Here is a 25,449-nt window from a genome sequence, read left to right on the forward strand (position 1 = left end):
AGGTGCTGGTAGCTCATACCTGTAATCCCAACTACTCAGGAGGCTGAGAGCTGAGGATCTCAGTTCAAAGGGGAAGGAAAGCCCATGAGACTTTTACGTCCAAGTAAACACCAAAAAAAATTTGTTTTCTTTTTAATTTTTTGGTTGGTCGTGCATGGGCTTGAACTCAAACATGAACTTCAACACCCATGGGCCTAGGCGCTGTCCCTGGGCTCTTCAGCTCAAGGCTAGCTAGCATTCTATCACTTGAGCCACACTGTCACTTCCATTCTTCTGGTGGTTAACTGGAGATAAAAGTCTCCCAGACTTTCTTGCTCAGGCTGGCTTTGAACCATGATTCTCAGACTCAGCCTCCTGAGTAACCAGGATTACAGGCAGGAGCCACTGGCACCTGGCCAAAAATATTTTTAAAAAGCCAGAGGTGGAGCTGTGGCTCAAGTAGTAGAGCACTAGCCTTGAGCACAGAAGCTCAGAGACAGTTCCCAGAGCCCTGAGTTCAAAATTCAGGACTAGCACATAAAAGAAAAACAAAGGAGGGGAGGGTTAGGCTAGGTGCTGGTGGCTCCTGCCTCACTACTCAAGCTGGGACCCGAGGATCATGGTTCCAAGCCAGCCCAGGCAGGGAAATCTGAGAGACTCTTATCCCCAATCAACCACCAAAAAATATATCAGAAGTAGAGCTATGGCTCACGTGGCAGGGCATCGGCCTTGAGGGGGAAAACTAAAGACCAGTGCCCAGGCCTTGTGGTCAAGCCCCAGTACAGGCACCAAGAACAAGATGGCTTGGAAGGCCTAGGCCTGAGCAAAGGGAAGGGAACCCAGGGGTGGCAGTGACAGCCCAGGCCAGGCTCTAATTGGAAGCCAGTGGTAGCAGAATGGAGAGAAGCTACGTTCCCATCATCACCCACTCTAGGTGAGCTGTTTGCTCCCCTTCGGGATGCGAGGAGCTTGGTGGGCCTGAGTCCCAGCTCTGCTCTCTCGTGAGCTGAGGCCGGAGGAGGCCGGCTCTGTGGCCTGGCCAGAGGCTCCCTCGTGGTGCTCAGAAAGAACATGCAAGATGGCTCCTTTCGGGGGGTGTCTACTGAGTGGCTACTGTGGAGCGTGGACAAGCCGTGTGCACACCACTGCTTGCTGTCGTCACCTTGTTGTTTTTGGAGCATTAGAAAAAATGGGTTAGGCCCTGAGTCCATGCCCCAGGACTGGCAACAAAAACAAAACATAGAAAAAATTGGTTGCAAAATTTTTTTTTAAAATCTTACTGAGTTTGTTCATGCCTGCAGCTTTCCCCTGTCCTGGGACTATGCAGCTCCAGGACAAAAAAATCAACCATCTGAGAGTCCTGCTAATGTGCCGAGTGCTTTCATTAGCACAATACCATCAAGGAAGGCAATGTTCTCCCAGTTCTCTCCGGAATCTGAACAGCTCGCCCACGGACACACAGTGAGTGGTAGGGGGAGAGGAGAGCCTCAGCTGGGTGCCCCCCCATGTGGTCTCCGTACCCCTGAAGACAGCCTTCCAAGCTGCCTGCCAGGGGCTCATGCTGTACCCGTAGCGATTCAGGGAGTTGAGATCTGAGGGTTGCAGTTCGAAGCCAGCCTGAGCAGGAAACCTATGAGACTCTAATTAGCCACCAGAAAGCTGGAAGTGGAGATGTGATTTATGTGGAAACGTGCCAGCCTTGAGCAAAAAAGCCGAGGGAGAGCTTGAGACCCTGTGGTCACGCACGAGTACTGAATAAATTAAAACAAAGACAGCCCTTGAAGCTGCAGGTCCCTCTCTGGCCCCCATCAGCTCCACGGGGGGCTGCCATTGGCCTCTGCCTTACCTGCCAGGCTGGGGAAAGTCGGAAGACCCTGCCTTGCACTAGACAGAGACGGGGCAGATCTGGCTTTCAACGGCAAGTCTGCCGAGCCCCGTGTCTGCTGATAGGCTATTTTATTTGTTCTAGCTCTGTTACCACCAGGCAGAATGTGCACTTTTTTTTTTAATCCTGAAACTGTATTCGCAAGCCACACCCTACTGATCGCATGAAGCCAGAGCCTGGTCCTGTGCCTGGCACGCACAGGTTGGAGCCTCTGAGGACGAAAGGCAGTCTCAAACCAAAACCTGCATAACAGAAGCGAGGCACAGATGGGCCTCGCTCAGGTCCCAACGCCTGCCCAAGTAGGTCCTCATAAGAGGCAACTTAACAGCTGCTTTGCCAGGCCCGTGAATTAGCTACACGCTGGATAAAAGCCAGGCACCCGGTTCCCCATTTTGCATCTGTGCCCTTTGACCCGAGCCACCCGCTCCTTGTGTCACTTCGCAGTCACGTCCAGGAAGGACAGGGTCTCGCCAACAAGCATCTTGTGGCACAGGCCAACTGCCCGTCCCCACAGGGGATGCCAGCCTCTCGTCGTCTTGTGACCCAAGGTGAAAAGGCAGCGACGGGAGAGAAGAGCAACGGCCATGTGCCAGCGAGTGACTTGCGCCAGCTCTCCTCCAGACCCCACCCCGGGGACGAAGCTGGTTGAGCAGGCCATATTCTCACTCCCACCCCAATTCTCCCTGGCTAACCTAAGGCCAATGTCTGTACCCCCCAGACGGCTGAAGGGCTGTCACCCCAGGCCATGGCTGCCCATAGAATCTCTGTTCTCGGCCATTCCGGGAATACATGCCGGGACCCGACCCGGGGGACTCCGGGAGCTTGGGCCTGGGACCTAAAAGCCATTTCACCAAAGGAGGGCACTCCTAGCGGTGGAACACAAAGGTGCAGCACCCATGTGCAGATATCTGGTCATAGAACAGAAGATTTATCCAAATGAACTCCGGGAAAGGGAGACAAGAAGAAAGCGTGAACAAGTGCAGCCAGGGTACTTACTAGACACCATATGGAAAACGAACTATACAACTTGTGGGTGGGGACGGGAGGGAAAAACCGGGACAGAGTGAGGGAAGGGGTGACACTGTCCAGAAAGAAATGCACTCATCACTTGATTTATGTAGCAATAACCCCCATGTACGTCACCTTTATAACAGTAGAAGCAAATGTTTTAACGCTGTTTTACCCCCTTCTAAGACGCAGCCTCTGAACATTAACCGAGGTTGCTCTGTCCCAGCAGACGCCTCTTCTTCCCTCACTTCTAAGAGCACGTGGGGACCATTTGTGTGCTCTCCCCACAAGGCACACGAGCACGCTGAGGACAAGAACCGTCCTGTGTCAGGTGTCCAGGCCAGGGACTGAGAGGTGGCAGATACTTAGAGAAGTGTCCTTTCAAGGAACCTCCTTGGGGACCAAAGGTGCAAACACAGCCTCAACCAACCCTGAAAACTCCCAGCCAGGGGGAGGTATAATTCCCATCATGATGGTCCCAGGAAAGCCAGGACTCCAGCCTCAGAGGAAGGCGGGGGACAGGCAAAGTAGCTTCTGACACCCCCACTGTGGGGGTCCAGGCCACTCCAGGGCCTGTGGTGAAGGCCTGAGCTGCTGCCCAGCCAGCTCTGGGGAAATGTGGGCGGAGGGGGGGGGCGTCCCATGCAAGAAACTGGACGGGGCTGGCTATCTGTTCTTCTGGTGGCAGAGCAGACAGTCCCCCTCTGGGGGCAAATTAGCTGAGGACTATAGCTCGCTTCCTCTAATGAAGCTTCTTCCCTTTGCAGCCCAACTCCCAGGGGTGAGGGATGGGGGAGCGGAGGCAGCTCAGAGCCAGCCAAGGCAGTACATACAGCATCCCCCCAAGAGGGGCAGGGATGGTGCCCCCGGAGCTCCGTGCCCCGGTGCCGGGCGTCTGCCCCCTCCTCAGGCCCTCTGGGAGTCCTGCTGACTTCTGTAACTGCTTCCTTGGAGTCAGCGGCCCTGCTAGGGACAAGTCACAGCTCCCTGCTGGGCTTGGGGGGCCTGAGGCTGCGGGAGGCAGACTCCAGGCAGCCCCCCTCCCTCCATCGCTGCCATCTCGGGGCCTCTGGGCAGGCACCTCCTGAGAGGCACTGGGAACTGGGAAGAGCTGTTGTTTTCTGAGTGTAAACAGTGGCCGGCTGACTTCCCTGGCCAGAAACCAAGTTCTGGGCTCTGCACCCCGGGTGGAGGCCAAAGGAGAAAAGGCTGGGGCTGGAATGCCAAGGGCCTTCCCTCCACACCCTCCCCCCAGCTCCCAACTCCCCAGGCCCTCTGCTTTCTCTGAGAGAATCTGCCCTGGCCCAGGACAATCTCACGTCTCCTTCCTGTGGGAAGGAGGGAGGGCAGGGAGGGGAAGGCCAGAGCCAGGCTGGGCTTGAACAACAGCAATGAGTTTTTTAAAGTCAAGTCCATTTGGCTTTTCACCTCCTCCACCCTTGAGCAGGTGTTATCCCTTTACCCATTTCTCAAGTGAGAAGACTGAGGCCAAGTGATTGGAATCTAAGTGCCTTGGCCAACATCGGAGCTAGGGAATAACAGTGCTGGACAGTAAGGCTGAGTCTACCTGACCGCAAAATGCATGGGGCTCCACTCTGGGGAGTCTCTCCCCACACACGATGCAAGTGCTACTTGGGAAAGTCCTCCTGGTTGGAGAAGACATCGGATCAGTCATCCCGGGAGAGGGAGCCCCAAGATTGAAAGTCTCTCCCCCAAGCACACCAGATAGTCCTGACTGAGGACAGCTGAGAGATGATGGCAGAACCAAGGCTAAGGACCAGGGCCTGGGGAGGTGGAGCGGCTCGCCCAGGGCCCACAAGTCTTCCCTTCCAGAGCAACGTCCCTCAGGGCCAGCCCACAGGGCCTGCCCTTCCCAGGGCCGCAGGGTCAGGTCACCCTGCAGAGAGCAGAACGCTGCCCAGGCCCTCTCTTCCTCACCTCACAACCTATAGACTGCAAAGGAACTGTGGTAGAATGTTCTAGCCCAAAGCCTCTCATACTTCCTGCTTGCCCCATGGAGAAATGAACCCCAGAGAAGAGAAGCGGTTGGTCCTCGTACCACAGGGATTTGTAAAGGCAAGGTCCCTGGGCCCCATCTCACCAGGTGCTCCCTCCAACATGGCCCCGGTGGGCTGCTGCCCCTCCCCCCAGTTCCCGCTTCCTTTTTCCCAGTCCTGCCCCTATTCGAGCCTTCCCCTCTCATTTCTCCTCCCAGACTCATAACCCAACCCCCTCTCCCCACTCCTGTGGGCCAAGCAGCGATTCCTGGGTGGTTTAATTAGCCGATGATGACCGCAGCCTGCTGGATCCAGTGCCCAGAATCCTGTCCCCAGTAATGAGGTGGGCTCTGAGCACTTGCCCAGTGGGCAGCTGACAGGGCATTCTCAGCTCTGCCAATCTAGGAAGACTCTCCAGCTGCCCGGAAGCCTTGGTCGCCGGTGGGCCAGCAGAAGTCCTGAGGCTCCCTCCCTCAGGCCAGGCCAAACCACACGAGAGGTGTAGGACGGCCAGACCCAGGGGGCCCAGGGCCAGTCTCCGGACAGTCTCGGGAATGTCTGAGGATGGAGATGATGCTCGGAGCTCACTCTCTGGAGGCCAGAAAGAAGGCATCCTGCTGGGCACTTATTTAGGAAGCTGGATTTCAACAGATACTAGCAGGGAAATCTAGACAGAGAAACAACAGCAGCAAAGGCTCCTAAGCTGAAACAAGCAACCCATCCTCTGCCAGGAAGATCCCCTGCCAGGAAGCCTTGGTTGTTAGAAAAGTATGTTATCCCAACAAGAAGAAAGTTGTTCATCCGGTGACCTCTGCCCTTTAGGCCACAGGACTAATTAATTCCTGCGGCTCTGGGCTACTTGGAGATGTTTTGAAACTAGCACTGAGGTTTGGTCATCCTCACCAACTACACCACCCACCCCTCAAAGTATATATGAGATGCTGACATCTAGCTTCTGTCACTAAACAACGATTTATGAAGCTCAGTGCCATGCCAGGCCCGCTCAGGTGCTAGGAATGGGCAGATGCAGGCCAGGTGTCCTTGAAGAGTTCTCAACCTCCTAGGAGGACATCACAAAAGTGTAAATAACCTGGACCACTTCCTGGAGGAGGCAGCAAAGGGGATTGAGGCCTTAGAGAATAGTATGACATTTGCGGTCACATCACCCACTGGGTGCTAAGAGCCAACAGTAATCCAGGCCTTGAACCTCAAAAATGACTCAGCCAGGGTGCCTCCCTAGGGGAGGCTCAGCTGAGTGAGGGAGGCAGACCCAGAAAGAGCATCCAAAAGCTAACACACAGCACCAACCTTCTGACAGGACATTCTTGGCTAAATCTTTTAACTCACTGATTCCTCAAGACAACCTCCCGCTCAGTACTGCAGTTGAAGGCCTACAGCTGAAAAAGGGTGAAACGAGCCGCTGAAGTCACCCAGCCAATGAGTGTTAGAGCTGGGAATGAGATCAGGAAATCTAGCTCTTCCCAGAATCCACCCTCTATGCTAATCAGCTCCTAGTCTATGCTAATCAGATCACAGAGGGCGCCCAGAGTGGGGACTGAGCAGCCTGTTGGCTCCCTGGCTCCCCAGAGGAAGAAACTCTTAAGCAGAGCCTGGAAGGGAGGAGAGGAAACAGCCTAGGACCACTAGTGACCAGAGATAAGATAGCCCCCCTCCCCCCACTCCTGCCAAGAGGCTCTGGGCCCACAGGGACAGCATAACACTTTAAGCAGAAGGTGGCTCCTCTCCGGCCTCACACAGCTGGTCAGCTGCCAGCCTCACCCAGGACTCAGCTCCCTCACAGTCTGGGACAGGGGTCTGGCTCCCAGGTTCCTTGTGTTTGGCCTCCAGAAGAAAGGTCATTCTCCAGATCCACTAGCAGGACACAGGAAGAGCCATTTCAGACACACCAGGACCCCTGGTGAGTGACTGGCATGCTCAAGATCACCCAGTGTTAATAAGTAACTGACAGAAACCCCAGTACCAGTTGCTCACATCTAGAATCCAGGCTACTCAGGAGGCTGAGATCTGAGGATCCTAGTTCAAAGCCAGCCTTCGGCAAGAAAGTCTATGACACTCTTACCTCCAATGACCCACCAAAAGAGGCAGAAGTGGAGCTATAGCTTAAGTGGTAATGCACCAGCCTTGAAAATAAAGCTAAAAAACAGCCCCCAAGCCTTGAGCTCAAGCCCCAGTACTGTACCCGCCCTAATAAAAAAAGTAAGTTGCAGAGCAAAGGCTGTAAGTCTCCCGGGATGGTACCCAGCAGTCTACTCCCCGGCTCTCTCCTTTGCCAAAACTTGTCCATGAACTCTGACGGAAAGGCTTGGGGGAGGGGTAGAAGTGCAAAAGGAGCAAGGGGGCTGGTTGTAGGTCCAGCAGAAGGGGCCTCCTGCGGGATCCAGACCCACCCACAACTGCTGAGGAAGTCCTGCCTCCTGCCGGCCTGACTCTGGACCAGCCTCGCAGGATACTCATTCCTCTCTGCAGGGCTCTCAAGCTCCGTGGTGGTCCAGCCCCAGGCAGAGAGAGAGCTGCTCCGTCTCCTTGGCGACCTCAATCACCCAGAACTCCAGAGATGTGTTAGGTCCACTCCCTGAGGCCTGGTCCCCCGGGCCTCATCTGGCATCAGGTCTTCTGGGCAGGAACAAGCAGTTCCTCTAACGCGAGAATGAAGATGGGGCCAGTCCCAGGAAGGAGGAGGCTGTCTCCTGAGAGATGACCCAGCCAGGGCCCCTGGGGAGGGAGGCGAGGGGGCCCGGCACAACAGAGTCTTTTGTTCCCCTCTCAAAGCAGTCACCCAGTCCTGCCACCCCACCCCGTTCTCCACCCCCTTATAGTTTGAGCCACCTCTGGGACAGGACCCATCTTGTACATGGGGTGGGGGCTGGACTCCACCAAGAAGACACTGGCATTCCCATGGGAAACAAGCACATCCCAGCATTCCTATAGGAAACCAGGCCCACCCCTCAAACCCAGTCTGAGGAGGAGACACAGGCCTCCCCTTGAGAGCCCCATTCTCATGGAGGACCCCCAGTCTGGTGAAAGAGTCTTGATCCCTCTCTCCTTGAGCACGGGGGCTGAGAGCAGGAGCAAGAGGGCAAGCATTCAGTCTAGTTTAACAAAGCTGGGCCAGACACCTCCCATAAATGAGACCTATACCCAGAGCGGAGGCTATGCCAACCCAGAGGAAGCAGAAACAGTTCACACAAAAAGAGCTCAACAAGTGGGCCACAAAAACCCTGAGGTAAATGAATGAGTGGGGGCCAGGACACCAACTAGATCAGAGCTGACACCAAAGGCCTGCTGGGTGCAAGGAGGAGTCCCCTCCTTGAGCTGGCTCCCCCTCTCCCACACTTGGATCCCCGACTGCACCTCAGAGCAAGCTCTGCTTTCCCTCCCAGTGTGGCTCCCGTGGCCTGGCAGTGTGCTTAGCAAGTGCAAGGTCCTGAGATCAAACCCCAAAACCACATAAACAATTACAAAACTACCGACAACTAGCTAGTGCCAGTGACTCACGCCTGTAATCCTAGCTAGTCAGGAGGCTGGGATCTGAGGACTGCTGTTCAAAGCTGGCCAGCCCAAGAAAGCTTTTATCTCCAATTAACTAACAAAAAGCCAGAAGTGGGGGGCTGGGAATGTGCCTTGTATACATGAAGCTCTGGGTTCAGTTCCTCAGCACCTCATACACAGAAAAGGCTGGAAGTGGCGCTGTGGCTCAAGTGGTAGAGTGCTAGCCTTGAGCAAAAAGAAGCCAGGGACAGTGCTCAGGCCCGGAGTTCAAGCCCCAGGACTGGCAAAAAAAAAAAAAAACACACACCAAAAAAGCCAGAAGAGGAACTGTGGCCTAAGTGGAAGAGCACAACCCTTGAGCAAAGAAGCTCAGGGGCGGTGCCCAGGCCCTGAGTTCAGCCCTAATATTGGCACACACGCGTGCGTGCATACACACACACACAGACACACATAATTATCTAGAAGTATCCACCTTGCCTAGGCCTTCCTCATGATCCAGCACTGGGCTCAGGGTCACCTGTTCCAGGAAGCCATTCCAAGTCCCCCAGCCTGTGTAAGGGAGCCACAACACTGCACCCCTTCCCCTGGACCCAGCTCAAAGCCCACCCTCCTGCCTGGGCCTAAAAGGCAGGGCAGGACAGTGGTCATTTGTTTCTGGACACAGGCAGGGGAGTCGATGGGAAACCTTCCAGGGGAGCCAACCTTGCGGAGATCCGAGCCAAGGCATGCTCTAAGCACAGAACAGCAAAGCGCACCCTCTGTTCTCTGTGGTCCAGTGTGCCTTCACCACCCCACCACCCACCAGCTCACAGGCCACCTTCTACCGACAGGGAGGGGTCCTATGGGGCCTTCCTGCCTCGCTGGCTCCAGGACTCAGCTGTCCTCAGCTTCCAGCCTCTTCCCTCCAACCCAGGTACAGTCGGGGCTCACCGAAGCTCAGGCTGGTCCTGGCCAAACCCTCTTCATGCTTTCCACCTTCTCCCTGCATCAAGCCATCCACGCTCCCCAAGCAACTTCTGCGTCTCTGTGAATGCCGCCCTCCCCGGCCCTGCCTTCCCTCATCCCTGACCCACCTGTGCAAAGCCCACCACCCTGGCTCCCCGCCGAGCCGCCACACCTACAGGCCACAGAGGCGGCAAGGGAAGATGGCCGGTGGAGGCCAAGGGGACACAGGAGGGGACGCCTGACTGGCAGGAAGCTGTTTGAGCACTGCTGTGGCCCCAGGGTCAGAAGCTCTGGAGGTGTGCAGGCCAGAACTCAGGCTGCAGCCTCCGTCAAGGAGGCCCGGCTTGGGTGAGCCTGAAGCCCAGAAGCCAGCCCTGAGTCAGGGACTGTGGGCCAGGCTTGCTGCTACCACACCGGCAGGCCCAGCAGCAGTCCTGGCCAAAGCCACAGGATTTCCCCGTGCTCCGGCCAAGATGGGTCACACAGGGCTTAACCACCAAGAGAAACGACAGCCAAAATTCACAGGGAGCTGGTGACCACACGTTCCCCTCTACTACCCTCCCCCCAGGAAAAAGAAGAGCGGGAAAGGAAATTCTATTCCATCCCCCGCCTCTCAGCAAATCCTTCCTGTTGTCTACATTGAATCCTTCATGTTGCCTTTCAAGTAAGTGGATTGTGGAAGGTAGAGAAGAGATGAGCAATCCGAGTCTGGGAGCCAGAGGGTAGAAGTACCAAGTAGCAGACAGGGCTGTGTGGACAGATAATGCTCACTGTAAATGGTAACTGGCTGGATGATGGTGGCCAAGTTACTTCCTCTCTTCTGGTGTATTTATTTATTTGATGGTATGGGATTTGAACTCGGGGCCTTACACTTGGTACAGGGGTTGTTACCGTTGAGCCACACCTCCAGCTCTGTCCTGTAGACGTGTGTGTGTGTGTGTGTGTGTGTGCGCACGTGCAGCTCAGGAAGCCCACCTGCCTGTTCACATGCTTATTTCTCAGATCCACCCCCCCACACACACACTACCTTAGTTTTAGGACTTCCTGTGTGGTGCGTAGGTTCTTAGACAGCTCCCAGCCTGCAGGCCTGCTCTTCCCACACACCCTCCAGGCCACGACCGGCCGGAGGCACTGCACAGAAAGGAAGCTCTACTAGCGTCCCTTGGCTGAATCACTTTGGCTTGGGGCGAAAATCCTGACCTTCCCACTGTGGGGATGGCTGGCCTGTGTTCTAAGGTTCATCCATGAGCCCAGCTCAGCCCAGGCCCGGTACTGGACATATCCAAACCTTTGCACGTTCTGCATCCCGGCTAGACCAGCATATCCCCAGGGGCCTACCCCCGCCGCCTCCTCCTCCTCCTCCTCACTCAGAGGCCACCTCCTTCCCAGGGCACCATTCTATCCAGGCCCGGGCACAGGCCGTGGGCCAGGGCTTCTCTCAAACTCCTGGTAGCCCACATCACCAGAATTACAATCAGGGAGGAAGTGGAATTGCTCCCCTCTGGGGACAACATTTGTTAACCGTCCCCAGGGACCCCAGCCACAGCACCACCGTCACCACACTCCTGTTCTGTACCTGGTTCTCTCCGGGCGTTGGTCTCCTCCCTCTCCCCGCTCCATCCTGGGAGCTCCTTAGGAGCAGTGACAGTTTATTAGTGGTCACTGACACTTTCCTTTCTTCTTTTTTGGAGTGGGGCCCAGTACTAGGGCTTGATCCCTGGGCCTTGCTCTCTCACTTAGCTTTTTCATGAAAGGCTGTTGTTGCTCTATCACTGGAGCCACGCCACCAGAATCTGCCTGCTGTTGCATAATTGGCTATAATGGGGTCTACTAGGTCTAGCTTTGAATAGTAACCCTCAGATCTCAGCCTTCTGGGTAGCTAGAATTCCCGGTATGAATTCCCCCAATGCCCAGCTCATTGTCACTTCGAATTCCAGATAGGAATGATGCGTTGACTCTGCTCCAGAATAAGTCACATAGTTCCTTCCTCTTTCCGATCATAAGACAGACTCTTAGAAACCAAGATGGGAATGGCTCATTAATGATTTTGCCTTTCATGACCTAATTATGCAAGAAGCTGTCTAGAAAGGGAGGGAGAGAGAGACCTCCTGGGGCTGTAAGAGGGTCTGAGGGAGCAGGCAGGGCCCACCGCAGGTAGGGTTTAGCCAGACCAAGTCTCCAGGCCTCAGGCAGCACTGCCCCCCGTGCCAAGTGACTAAAGAATAGTCGTGAAAAGTCCTCCTATGGATGGCTCCAATTTACAGGGGGGGAAACTAAGGTCAGAAAGGCAAAGGCAATTGTCCTGTGCCCGCATGAGTCAGAGGGAGAACAAGGAGAGCCAGGGAAAAGGCCCTGGCCTCAGAGACAAGGTCTCTATCAGGCATCTGGCAGCCCCAGCGTCTTCGCCCTGACAGCTCATGCCAGTAGAGGGGCGATGACATTTCTCCCCAAGTCACAGAGAGGCCCAAGGGGGCTGAGTCACCCAGCACAGGAAAACAAAGAAGACAACGGTTCCCAACTCCCTGCCAGGCCCTGCAAGGAAAGAAGCCTGGCCTCACCTGGTCAGTCAGGGGGGGCTTGGCTCTGGGGGAGACTGATGAAATAAAGAGAGTCACACACACACACACCCTTCTGCCAAGAACAAGCCGGCTGCAGTGGGAACTCACCATCAAGGTGAACGCAGACACCTCATGTCTAATGCAGCCTCCCTCGCCTGGGCCTCCAGTACAGAGGAGGGTTTGTCTTCCTGCCCTTGAACCTGAGACCCACGCAGGGCCCGAGGGTGAGTCTCAGAAATCGTGGGCTCTGGCCTCTGCCCTGCCTCTTACTCCTCTTGACTTCAAACAAGCCAGGCAATCTCCCTAGCCCTGCTTTCTCTCAGCGTGTGTAGGGAGGGGAGTGGAGGCACAAGAGAAGGAAAATTAGCCTCCTGGAAAAGCTGTCAGGAGGATGGCTGGGAGGAATTTTCTAAAAGTAAAAAGTGACCACTGGGCTCTGATTTCTCCTCATGGGAAATGGGCATACTCTTCAGGGGCCCTTCTAATTAGGTCTGTTGAATATCGTAGCAGTGGCAAGAAATCACTATCAGAGGTCTCAAAACACGACGCCCAGCTGGGCACCAGGGGCTCATGTCTGTAATCCTACTTAGGAGACTAAGATCTGAGGATCCCAGTTCAAAACCAGCCCAGACATGAAAGTCCATGAAACTCTTATCTCCAATTAACCAGTGCAAAGCCAGAAGTAGAGATGTAACTCAAGTGGTAGAGCACCAGGCTTGAGGGAAAAAGCTCAAGACACAGGGAACAACAACACGCGTATAACCACTGGGTGATTTCTTTCTGGTCCGTTCACGCTCTACGGAGACATCTCTGATGTTCTACACTAGACTTAAATATCCAACGGAACTCAGCAAATATTAAAAGATAGGAGGAGAGGAGAGAGAAAAGGAAGGAAGGAGGTGGAGAGGGACGTAGAGATAAGAGAGGGTAAATTAACGTCAGATGTCAGAAGGGTCTGAGGAGGAATGGAGGGCCGGCCACAGGGGCTGACAGGGGTGGAAGGGAGCCAGGCGGAGGGTGGGCCCCGGCCTGTTCAGAAGAGCTGCTGCCCCCCAGGGTTGTCCTGCCCCCACCCCTGCCCCCTCGGTCCCCATTGCTGAGACTTTGAGGGAAGGCTCTAGAACACAGGAGCCCCTGACTCTCCCAGGGCGTAAAGGCACTCCCCACGGCCCCGGGCCTCGGGAGGGCAAAGGGGAAGGGGGCCGGTGGAGGCCGGGTGGAGGGAGGCCTGCCGTGCCCGAGCCCGCGGGCCGGGGCGGGCGGCTGGCTGTCGGTCTGTCCGTCTGTCCGTCTGGGGGGGGGGGGGACCGGGTCTGAGGAGCTCGTGTGGGAGGGAGGGCAGAGGGGAAGGGGGCCGGTGGAGGCCGGGTGGAGGGAGCCTGCCGTGCCCGAGCCCGCGGGCCGGGGCGGGCGGCTGGCTGTCGGTCTGTCGGTCTGTGGGGGGGGGGGACCGGGTCTGAGGAGCTCGTGTGGGAGGGAGGGCAGAGGGGAAGGGGGCCGGTGGAGGCCGGGTGGAGGGAGCCTGCCGTGCCCGAGCCCGCGGGCCGGGGCGGGCGGCTGGCTGTCGGTCTGTCGGTCTGTCCGTCCGTCCGGCCCGGGTCTGAGGGCGGCGGCGGCGGCGGCGGTCCGGTCTGGTCTTCCTCGGTGTGTGTCACACCGGCGTCCGGTCACCGGGGGTGGCCAGGCGCGCGCCGGCCGGGGGGCCGTGGCGTGTGCGTGCGTGTCAGGGTCCCCGCGCCCGCCCGTGTGGGTGTGCCCCGCGCGTGCGTGTGCTCCGGGCGGCCCGGGAGGAGGTGTGGACGGGCCAGGGTGCGGGTGACGTCGCGCGGCTCGGGGCGACCGGTGTGCGCGTGTGCGCCCGCGCGGGGGGCGCCCGCCCGGCCGTCCCCGCGTCCGCGAGCCGGTGCGGGGCGTCGCGGGCCCCGGTCGCGCCCCCCACCCCCCACCTCGGTCTCGGGCCGCCGTCCGCGGGGCGAGCGCGGAGCCCGGAGCCCGGCCCGCGCCCTCGAGGCCCCGCCGCCCCCGCCGCCCCCGCCGCCCCGCCGCCCGCACTCACCGCGTCCCTTTGTCGCCCATGGTCCGCGGCGGCCGCGCGGAGGTCCGCGGCGTCGGCGCCCCGGCTGGAAAATCCCCGGCCGGCGGGCGGGCGGGCGGACGGGCGGGCGGGCGGAGCGCGGGCCGGCCCGCTCTCGGCGCCCGCTCCGCCTCCTCCGCGCCGCGGGCCGCCGCCGCCGCCGCCCCCGCCCGGTCCCCGCCCCGGGTCCCCGCCCGCCGCACGGCGCCCGGGCCGCGGCCGGGGGCGCGGGGCCTGGCGGGAGAGCGCGCGCGCGCCCGCGGGGCGGGCCGGGGTGCGCCGGGAGAGGCGGCGGCACGTCCCGGGGCCGGGCTGCGCGCGCGCGCACGGCCGCGCACGCCCGGGCAGCCTGCGTGTGCGCGCGCGCGTGCGTGTGTGTGTGCGCGCGCGCGCGGACGCCTCGAGGCCGCGGGCTCCCGGGCCGCCCCCACGCGGGCGCCCAGAGGGGCGGGGCCGCGGCCCCGGGAAGGGGCGCCGGACCCCACCGGCCGCGGCCCGCGATGGCAGGGAGGGGCGGAGGAGGGCCCGCGGACAGCGCCCGCCCGGGCCGCAGGTGACCCCGGACCCGCGGTGGGGGGGGGGGGGCTGGGGCCCGACCTGCGCCCCGGGCCCGAGGACGCGCTGGTGTCCCCCGGCGCCCGGCCCGCGCCGACCTCCCTCAAGGTCACCGGGCCCAAGCCAGCGCCTCGGGCGGGTCCGGGCCGGGGCCCGACGCCGAGCAGGGCCCTGGGAGGGAACCCCGGGAGGCCTGGGCCTGCCCCCGTGGGTCCCGCAGGCACCGGGGGGATGAGGTCTTCCTCGGCAGTCCCGCCCCAGTGGAATTCCCAGAATTATGTCCAGATTGGGGGCGGGGGGGGCAGAGGCGGACGGGCCGGCCACGTTAAGAGCAAAGAGAAAACGGATTAGGGCCCAGAACCCCAATTTGCCCTTCCAAAGAACCACCGCTGTCCCCTGCTCCTTGGGAGGAAATCTGCTTTCAGGAGGGAGTTAGGGAACTTGCGAGAAGAGGCCTAGAACCTTCCGTGAAGGTAGGAGGACTGACTGTGGGAGGCAGGAAGGTCTCCAACCAGGATGGAAAGACCGGACGGGTCTTCTCATCACGTCCGTTTCCCACCTAGGAAAGAAACCCGTGCTCCCTGAGGATACTCCCCAGGAATGTTCCACAGGCGGATGCCCCACACACCTGAATCTTAAGCATCAAGCCAATCCTTCATTCTACTAATAAACATGTGTTTATTTTACTCCAACAAATCATGTTTTACATTACTTCTGAAGAAAACAAACCGTCCAGAAAGATAGGCCAGATGGTCCCAGATGCCTGCTCCCCACCCCCACGAAGTTCTTCCCATCCTTGTTTGGAAGGCATGGCTCTAACATTTAGGATCACTGAACAGATTGGTAGACAGTGAAGATGTCGAGTGTACCGTCACTAGCCTGTAAACTTCACAAGATGTCAAGTAGTACATTGTCACTACCCTGTAAACTTCAAAGGCCGTGTGTATGTATGTGTGTGTGCACATGCGCTACTTCACGCCCAGAATTCTAGGAGACAAATACTCCTTTCCTCTTTTAGTTGTCTGTGGGTCTGTGTGCCATCACTGGAACTTAACTCAGGTCCCTTAGCTTTTTTGCTCAAGGCTGACACACTACCATTTGAGCTCCCCTTCCAGCTTGTTGGTGATTAAATGGGAATGAGTTCGGACTTTCCTGCCCCTGCTTGGAACTCAGTTCCTGAGCACTATCCCAGAGCTCTTTTGCTCGAGGCTAGCACTCTACCACTTTAAGCCACAGCGCCACTTCCAGTTTCTTGGTGGTTAATCAGAGATAAGAGCTTCATTGACTTCCCTGTCCTGAACTGGCTTTGAACCAGGATTCTCAGATATCAGCCTCCTGAGTAGCTAAGATTACAGGTGTAGCCACTAGCGCCTGGCTAGTCATTTCTTTCTTTCTTTCTTTTTGCCAGTCCTGAGGCTTGAACTCAAGGCCTGAGCACTGTCTCTGGCTTCTTTTTGCTCAAGGCTAGCACTCTGCCACTTGAGCCACAGCGCCCCTTCTGGCTTTTTCTATATATGTGGAGCTGAGGAATCAAACCCAGGACTTCATGTATATAAGGCAAGTACTCTACCACTAGGCCATATTCCCATCTCCCTGGCTAATCATTTCTTATATTAAAAACAAGAACCAGGAACTGGTAACTCATGCCTATAATCCTAGCTACTTAGGAGGCTGAGATCTGAGGAATGCAGTTTAAAGCCAACCCCAAGCAGGAAAGTCCATGATATTCTTATCTCCAAAGAACCAGCAAAAAACAAACAGAAGTGGAGCTATGATTCAAATGGTAGAGTGCTAACCTTGAGCAGAAGAAGTTAAGAGACAGTACCCAGGCGCTGAGTTCAAGCCCCAGGAGTGGCACATACATTAAAAGAAAAAAGAAAAGAAACCAAGGAGCTTCTTTACCCCTGCAGGCCCAGAACCCTGAGTGTCATCTGTGATTTGTCACTTGCTCGCCTCAGTCTGCATCAATCCCATCCCGGGTTCCACCCTCCTAAATGTCTCCCAGCACAGCTGGTCCTGGAGCGTCCTTCCTGTAAGGAATTTAGTTGTGCTGCAGAGAGGAATGAAGTTGTGTTGAAGGACTTAGGCAAAGGTGGCATGCTCAGACATGCTTGGAGAAGATCCTTCTGGCTGTGTGGGAAGAATGGATTAGACATGGGCCAGAGCGGATGCAGAGGGCGACATCAATTCCATATCAACAGTGTGTTGGGAGAGATAACTGCGTTCCAGGGAGAGAATATGTAGGCTGCCAAGACAGGGAGGGAAGGAAGGGCATGACACTGGGTGAATTCAGCTAGACCTGCGGCCAAAGCACCGAGAGGGGAGGGAACTAGAAAGGAAGCCAGGGGAGGGTGGCACATCCGGAGGAAATAGGCAGCTCTTCAGCGGGACATGGCTGTTTCAGGCTGGCCTAAGAATTCTAGGTGCTAGTGAGAAACTTTTGCTAGCTTGGGGTGTGTGTGTATGTGTGTGTGTGTGTGTGTGTGTGTGTGTGTGTGTGTGTGTGTGCTTGTCTGGGGGCTTGAATTCAGGGCCTGGGTGCTGTCCCTGAATTTTTATTTTTTATTTTTTTGCCAGTCCTGGGCTTGGACTCGGGGCCTGAGCACTGTCCCTGGCTTCTTTTTGCTCAAGGCTAGCACTCTGCCACTTGAGCCACAGCGCCACTTCTGGCCATTTTCTATATATGTGGTGCTGAGGAATCGAACCTAGGGCTTCATGTATGGGAGGCAAGCACTCTTGCCACTAGGCCATATTCCCAGCCCCAATCCTGGCATTTATGAAGGTAATATAAAAATGACAGGAAAGTGCCAGGCACCGGTAGCACATGCTTATTATCCTAGCTACTCGGGAGGAGGGTCACGTTTCAAGACCAGCCCAGGCAGAGAAGTCTACAAAACCTCATCTCCAAAATAACCAACAAAAAGAAGCACAGATAGAGATGTGGTTTGGGTAGTACCGCACCAATCAAGCAAGTGTAAGGCCTCAAGTTCAAGTCCTAGTACTGCAAAGAGAAAAATGGTAGAAACCAAAACCAAACAAAAATTCTATCAATCCACTCAAGTAAAGATACTATCAGGCATCAGAACAGAGAGTACTTATTATCCACAGACCAGTAGTACAATAAGTGTGAAAGAAAGTTTTCCCATCTGAAGACAAATCACACCACATAGAAAGCTAGATCTTGGGGCTGGGAATGTGGCCTAGTGGTAGAGTGCTTGTCTAGCAAGCACGAAGCCCTGGGTTCGATTCCCCAGCACCACATATACAGAAAATGGCCAGAAATGGTGCTGTGGCTCAAGTGGCAGAGTGCTAGCCTTGAGCAAAAAGAAGCCAGGGACAGTGCTCAGGCCCTGAGTTCAAGCCCCAGGACTGGCAAAAAAAAAGAAAAAGAAAGTTAGATCTTTATAAGGGAGCAAAGAACAGCAGAAATGGTAAAGATAAGGACAAATATAAGATTTTCTTTCCTCTTTTTTTTGAGACAAGTTCTCACTACAGAGCTAAAGATGACTTAAAATGTTCAATTCTCCTGCCTCTACCTCCCAAGTTCTAGGATTATAGAAGTGTGCCACTATACCTAGCTTTCCTCCACTTTTAACTGACCATTAAATGTCAAAACAACAGCATTTTATTGTGGGGTTTTGAATACATGTAAAAGTGAAGGTATGTCAACAGTAGCATACAAGGAAGAGATGAGGTGGATTGCATTGCTGTAGGTTCAAGTATTGTATTCTAAATAAACTGTAATGGGGATGTACAATGTCACCTCTGCCGCAAACAGGGAAAAATACAAGACATTGTCTGGCTCTGGTGGCTCACACCTATAATCCTAGCTACTATGGAGGCTGAGATATGAAGATCTCAGTTCAAGTGAGGCTGTGCAGAAAAGTCCATGAGACTCTTATCTCCAATTAACCAACAAAAAGTCAGAGGAGAAATGGTGGCTCAAGTGGTACAGCACCAGCCTTGAGCAAAAAAACCAAAAAACTCAGGGACAACACCTGGGCTCTGAGTTCAAGTCCCAGAACCCCCACCCCACCCCGCACGCACACACACACACACACACACACACACACACACGATTAACCTCAAAGAAGATAACAACGGAAAATTAGGGAAAACATAACAATATAAGTAAATAAAATAAAATAAAATAAAACACCAAAACCTACTTAAATGATAGAACTAAATCTCGTCACATAAAAATAGTACTAAACAAAAATGAACTATGATTCGAGATGCCACTCAGTGGTAGAGAACATGCTTAGCACGTTCAAGACCCCAGATTCAATCTCTACCACCCTCTGCCACAAAAGAAATAAACTTAACATTCCAAGCAGAAAGTATAAAAAGTTATGATTAAAAGAATAAAAAGTTATGATTGATGCCGACAGGTGCTGGTGGCTCTCACAAGCAATCCTAGCTATTCAGAAGGCTGAGATGTGAGAATCACGGTTCAAGGTTAGTCCAAGCAGGAAAGTCTATGAGCTTCTTCTCTCCAATTAACCAGCGAAAAGCTGGAAGAGGAGCTGTGGCTCAAGTGGTACAGTGCTAGCCTTGAGTCAAAAAGCTCAGGACAGTAACTAGGCCCTGAGTTAAAACTCTAGTTATACACACACACACACACACACACACACACACAACGTACAACTGTATATACTGCCTCAAAAAATGCCCTGTGAGCAGAAAGATTATTGGAAAATAAGAAGTTAGGAAAGAATCTGACATTTAAAAAAAAGAATGGTGGGGGGCTGAGGATATGGCCTAGTGGCAAGAGTGCCTGCCTCATATACATGAAGCCCTGGGTTCGATTCCCCAGCACCACAAGTGGCAGAGTGCTAGCCTTGAGCAAAAAGAAGCCAGGGACAGTGCTCAGGCCCTGAGTCCAAGCCCCAGGACTGGCCAAAAAAAAAAAAAAAACAGTGGGGTATAGAAAGAGAGGGAGGAAGGGCAAACAAATGCATTTGTGCTTTTCAGTAGACACTATGTGTAAAATGATCTATGTGGGCAGAGATTAGACAGGGAAACAGGGAAAGCGAAGGAAGGGGGGACCATTGTCCAAAAAAAAAAAAAAGAAATGTACTCATTACCTAACTTATAAAATAGTAAGACCTTTGTCCATGGAATCATTTATTAATGTGAGAGAAGGCAAAATCGAAGACACAGATTGCTCCCTGAGAGAAAGGGTTTGTTCCACACACGGTGAAACACCAGGCAGGAAGATGGCACGGCCAGAAATAGCCGTGCTCTGAGGGGTTTCAGAACACACCGAGGAAAAGCCAAGGCAACTAAAATAAGAATAAACAAACCCAAAACTCGCTGGAAATTTTAACATTCCTATCCCAGTAAGAACATCTAGACAAGAATAAATAAAATTATACAAGATTTGAACAACACGATCAAGTCTTTTGGCCTAGCTGAAGTTTGTCAAATACTACAACCAGTAATTGTGAGTACAGGTTGTTTTTTTTTTCAATTACTCACAGAAAGTTCACCCTGGGAAGAAAGGAGGTGGGGGCATAAATTCCAGAAGGCTGAAATCTTTGTGGGGGTATAGTACAGGAGTGTGAACTTGGAGCCTCACACTGGCTAAGCAAGCCCTCTACCACTGAGCCACTGAACCATGCCTCCAGCAGAAGACTGAAATCTTTTTTTAATTTGTTTATTAATTGAACATAAATTTTTTTACAAGGTGTTGTGCAAAAAGGGTGCAGTTACATAGTAGGGCAGTGTGTACATTTCTTGTGATATCTTACGTCCTGTTTTTCTATCCCTTGTCTAGGTCAGGTAGACATATATACAATATACAATGTATCAAGAACATATACAGTATTCACAGACTTGGTCTCTACTGTCTCTCTGTCTCCCTTTGTTAACAGTCATATATCAGGGAGATCATGCCCCTTTGTTTTCTGTGTTCTAGGCTTGTCTCACTCAGCATTATTTGTTCAAGTTCTGACCACTTCCCTGTGAATAACAATATTTCACCATTCCTAATCGCTATGTAGTATTCCATTGTGTATAAGTACCATATTTTTTGGATCCATTCGTCTGTGGAGGGGCATCTGGGTTGTTTCCATATTTTGGCTATTGTGAATTGTGCCGCAATAAACATGGAAGTACAAATGTTTTTTTGATATCTTGGGTTTTGCTGTTTAGGATAGATGCCTAGGAGTGGTATGGCTGGATCATAGGGTAGGTCTATATTGAGCTTTTTGAGAAACCTCCATACTGTTCTCCAAAGTGGTTGTACTAATTTGCACTCCCACCAACAATGGAGAAGGGTTCCTCTTTCCCTGCACCCCCTCCAGCATTTGTTGTTGCCTGAGTTCAGAGTATAGGCCATTCTAACTGGGGTGAGGTGGTATCTCAGGGTTGTTTTTATTTGCATTTTCTTTACTAGCAGGGATGTTGAGCATTTCCTCATGTGTTTCTTTGCCATTTTTATATCTTCTCCTGTGAAGTCTCTCTTTAGCTCTTTTGCCCATTTCCTAATAGGTTTATTGGGCTTGGAGGGGCTTAGTTTTTTGAGTTCTCTGTAGATGACCAATATCAGGCCTTTGTCTGTTGCTGTGCTGGTAAATATCCTTTCCCATATGGTTGGCTGTCTTTCTATTTTGGTGGCTATGACCTTAGCTGTGCAGAAACTTTTTAATTTGTAGTAGTCCCATTTGTTGAGTCTTTCCCCTATTTGTTGTGCCCCTGGGACTCTATTCAGGAAGTTCCTTCCTGTGCCTATAAGTTCTAGCGTCTTTCCTATTCTGAGAAGACTGAAATCTTATAGGCAACCTTCTCTGAATATAATAGAGATAAATTAGAGCCTTGTGTTGGTAGCTCAAGCCTACAATCCTAGCTACTCAGGGGCCTGAGATCTAAGGACTGCTGTTTGAAGCCAGCCTGGGCAGAAAAGTCCATGAGACTCTTATTTCCCATCAACTAGCAAAAGGCAGGAAGTGGAGGTGTGGCTCTAGTGGTAGAGAGCCAGCCTTGAGCAAAAAGTAAAATCAGGAGTCCCTGAGAATCAACCCTAAATAAACAAACTGACAAATAGCATTTTCCAATATTAGAAGCAGAAACAAATTCAAGTTTATGTCATAAAACTCCAAGGAGAATTGCAAATAAAAAGGATAAATCAGGAAACGAAGGAGTTCAGATAAATGAAAAACATAATTGCCCCAATAAAAATTTGGATGTGTATCTATAATCCTAGCACTCAGAAAGCTGAGGCAAGGGCACAATTCAAGGCTGGCTTGAGTCCAAGCTTCACAGTGAGACCCTGTCTCCAACAGTGCTGGTGGTGGTGGTGCTGCTGCTTCTTCTTCTTCTCCTTCTCCTTCTCCTTCTCCTTCTCCTTCTCCTTCTCCTTCCTCTTCCCCTTCTCCTCCTCCTCCTCCCCCTCCTCCTTTTCCTCCTTCTTTCTTGCTCAAGGCTAGCACTCTACCACTTGAGCCACAGCACCACTTCTGGCCTTTTCTGTTTTATGTGGTGTTGAGGAATCGAACCCAGGGCTTCATGCATGCTAGGCAAGCACTCTACCGCTAAGCCCCATTCCCAGCCCCTCAGAGTAGACTTTGAGTTTATATGGAAACATCACAGTGAAACTCCCTTATATTACAAAAATAAACTTAAATTAAATTAAAACAAATAACTTAAAAATCTCGAAGTCAGTGCCAGAAAATAAGAGAATTGCTTTTCTTTTCTTCTTAAGGATAAGATGCCAGGTGCTGGTGGTTTACACCTATAATCCCAGCAACTCAGCAGGCTAAGATCTGAGGATCACAGTTCAAAGCCAGCCTCGACAAGAACATCCATGAGATTCTTATATCCAATTAACCATAAGAACTAAAAAAAAACCAAACAAACCAAAAACCAGAAGTGGCACTATGGCTCAAATAGTCGAGTGCTAGCCTTGAGCAAAAGGCTCAGGGACAGTGCTCAGGCCCTCAGTTCAAGCCCCAGGACAGGCACAAGTATAAAAAGGATAAGACATGTTACAGGGATGCAGGAAAGAAGAAGAGGAAGAAAAACCAACCAACCTTTTAACAGCCAAATCTGAAACAACTACAGCAATGAAATGAATAATGTCTGATTAGATCATAACTCAAGAGTCTAAAACAAATAAGCATGAGTCCGTACTGATCTAAATAAACAAATAAAATCAAAGAACTACTTCCTGAGTCACAATGCAGATGTGTGGTGAGCATTTTGGTTTTGCATAGCTGCTCTGCCTGGCCAGGCAGGCCGGGCCTTTCTCCCTGGGCACCGGCAGGAGTTTTGTGACTCACGTCCCCGGAGCACAGTGTACGTAGGAAGGGAGAAGCCTGACGGCCAACCATGGCTTGCATCTGCTGAGCACAGTGGCGCTATCTCTGTCACATGGCCAGGTAGACACTTCCACTCCGTGGTATTCCACCCCTGAGCACCTAACATGGTGTAATCCTAAAAAGTAAAATTGGAGGACATCTGACAAAACATCTGACTTGTGCTTGTTTTCTCTTTTCTTTGCTTTTTTCTTTTTCGGTGCTGGTCTTGGGGCTTGAACTCCTTTACAAAACACCCAGCCTCAAGTCTTCTAGTACAGTAATAGGAAACAGACTAAAAGATAGTCTAAAGCTCTTGATTCTAGGGAATCAGAAGAAACTGAAAAACAATAGAACAAGTCTATACCTATATCTAGAAGAAAACTCTACAGTGTTTGCAGAAGGCTCCCATAACAATATTTTAAGAAAAAGAAAGGAGATTTTAGTCCTTGGATAGCACAGCTTAAGAAACCAGAAGCTCTTAGTCATAGTTAGTGTGAAGGAGACACCTGCTTCTTCTCCCAAAGATGAATGGGAAAGAAACTCCAGGAAAAGCAAAACTGTACTATAAAACTGTGACCCAATAGGAAACTGTGGCAAGATTTTCCAGTTGGTAGAGTGTGAAGAAGTATTTGATCTGACATTTCAAATAGTCCAATTTCTTTATTTGTTTTTACTGTACTTAGTTGTGTGTTTGGGCCAGTCCTAGAGCTTGAACTCGGGGCCTGAGCACTGTCTTTGAGCTTCTTCACTCCATGCTGGCTGGTGCTCTACCACTTGAGCCACACTTCCCCACTTTTTGATGGTTAAATGGAGATAAGAATCTCACAGACTCTCCTGCTCCTAATGGTTTTGAGCCATAATCCTCAGATCTCCGCATCCTGAGTAATTCAGATTACAGGCGTAAGCCACCAGCATTCACTTTATTTTACTTTATTCTGGAAAAATTAAAACATAAGCAGAAGGAAAAAAAAAACATCAAACACACTCCCAGGGACCTATCACCTCAGCCAAACAGGTGACACATGCCTAGAATCCCAAGCACACAGGGCAGAGGTGGCTAAACTCTACGTCCCTGGCTGCTCTGTGCAAAGAACACAAGAACCAATTTGAAAAATAACAAGTAATAAAAGCAAAAAAGGGCTGGGGTGTTGGGGTGTGGCTCAAATGGTAGAGCACCTGGTTACTAATCGAAAGGTTCAGAGTTCAAACCCTAATACTACAGGGCGGGTTGTGTGTGTGAAGAACTAGGTAATCTCAAATATCTAGACGTGTGTGTGTGTGTGTGTGCGCGCGCGCGTGTCCTTTCTTCACATTCGGCTTGTTGGAGTCTGGGGGTTAACCTCAAGCCCCTTTTGGCGGACACCCGCTTAGGGAGGTTTTGTTTTTCCCTGCTGTCAGTCATGGGGCTTGAGCTGAGATCCCGAGTGCTGACCCTGGGCTTCCGTGCCCAAGGCTATTGCTCTATCACTTGAGCCTTAGCTCCACTCCTGCTGTTCTGGTGCTTAATTGGAGATGAGAGTCTCACAGGCCTTTCTGCCTTGGCTGGCTTTGAACCGTGATCCTCAGATCTCAGCCTTCCGCATAGCTTGGATTGCAGGCACGAGCCAGCTTAGGAGTTTGAAATTACAACAACTGCTCCAGTCACCACGCTAAAATCCTTTCGCCCAAAGGCCAAATCTCTATTGTCTCCTGAAAGAATTTATTAGACCGTCTCCCCGTTCAGGCTGCTCTCAATCTTCAGTTACTTTGGAGTACAAGTCTCCTGTTTATTTATGTCTTCTTGGATCTCCTTGGTGGTCTGGTCGTTATAGGAATGGGGGGGGGGCTAGTCCAGCATCAGCACCAGAGCAGGTGTCCGATGCGAGAAATCCCCCGCGCTCTTCTATTTGCCTACGTTTATTACCGTTTCCCTGGTTACACGAGCTATGGGAGCTGGAGAGCCAGACGGGATTAACAACACTCACGGGGTGCTCTCATTTATCTCTGCGCCTCTCAGACAGTCCCGGAAGTCTAGATGAGCCTCAGACACAGTGCCCACTGGGCCCGCGGGGCCCTGCCGAGAGAGGAGGCGGCTGCCACGGGCAGGGAGCTCTGCCTCTCCTACCCTGAGTCACGGGCACCGGCTGGACTTTACCCTTCCTTCTATTTATTGGGGTGAACGTCTGTGGGGTGGGAGGGAGGGAGGAAGGGCAGGGCAAGGGCAGGAGATAAAGAGTTAGTCTGAGCTAGCTGCCCACGGCGTCATCCTGACTAAGTCACTGAGGCCAGAATTTCAACCCAGAGTGATCTGGCTCTGCCCTTCCACCCCTTCTCCTTCCCCTCCCCTCCCGTGCATTCTAGAAGCCCAGGGAAGCCTGGTGCCGAGCTGGGTCGGGGAGGGACTCAGAGAGAAGCACCGGGCTCTGGCGAGTGCCCTGCAGGTGAACAGCTGACTCAGACCAGGATCAACAGGCACGCCCAGAAAACCAAAGCAGCCGCCACTAGCTCTGACAAGCGAGAACAGCGTGATTCGGGTCAGCCTCTTCACTGTGCTCCCCGCCCAAGCAGGGCTTGAACTCAGGGCCTTGAGCGCTTGCTTGCATTTTTTAATTCAAGGCTGGCGCTCTGCCAATCCCTACGGCCTTTTGCGCGGGAACTG

General features: G+C 53.0%; 1 protein-coding gene across 2 annotated transcripts in view; it reads right to left on the reverse strand.

Moving 5' to 3' along the window:
* The window catches only part of Arrb1 (arrestin beta 1), a 70,221-nt gene extending 56,140 nt beyond the window's left edge, over positions 1-14,081 (reverse strand). For both annotated transcript variants that reach the window (XM_048361075.1, XM_048361074.1), the window contains exon 1: positions 13,939-14,081. In XM_048361075.1, the coding sequence (XP_048217032.1) occupies positions 13,939-13,958 (20 nt within the window). In that variant the 5' untranslated portion in view covers positions 13,959-14,081. The remainder of the gene's footprint in view (positions 1-13,938) is intronic.
* Positions 14,082-25,449: the final 11,368 nt, after the last annotated feature.

The sequence above is a fragment of the Perognathus longimembris genome, chromosome 13, assembly GCF_023159225.1.
Source record: "Perognathus longimembris pacificus isolate PPM17 chromosome 13, ASM2315922v1, whole genome shotgun sequence".
NCBI classification, from domain to species: domain Eukaryota; kingdom Metazoa; phylum Chordata; class Mammalia; order Rodentia; family Heteromyidae; genus Perognathus; species Perognathus longimembris.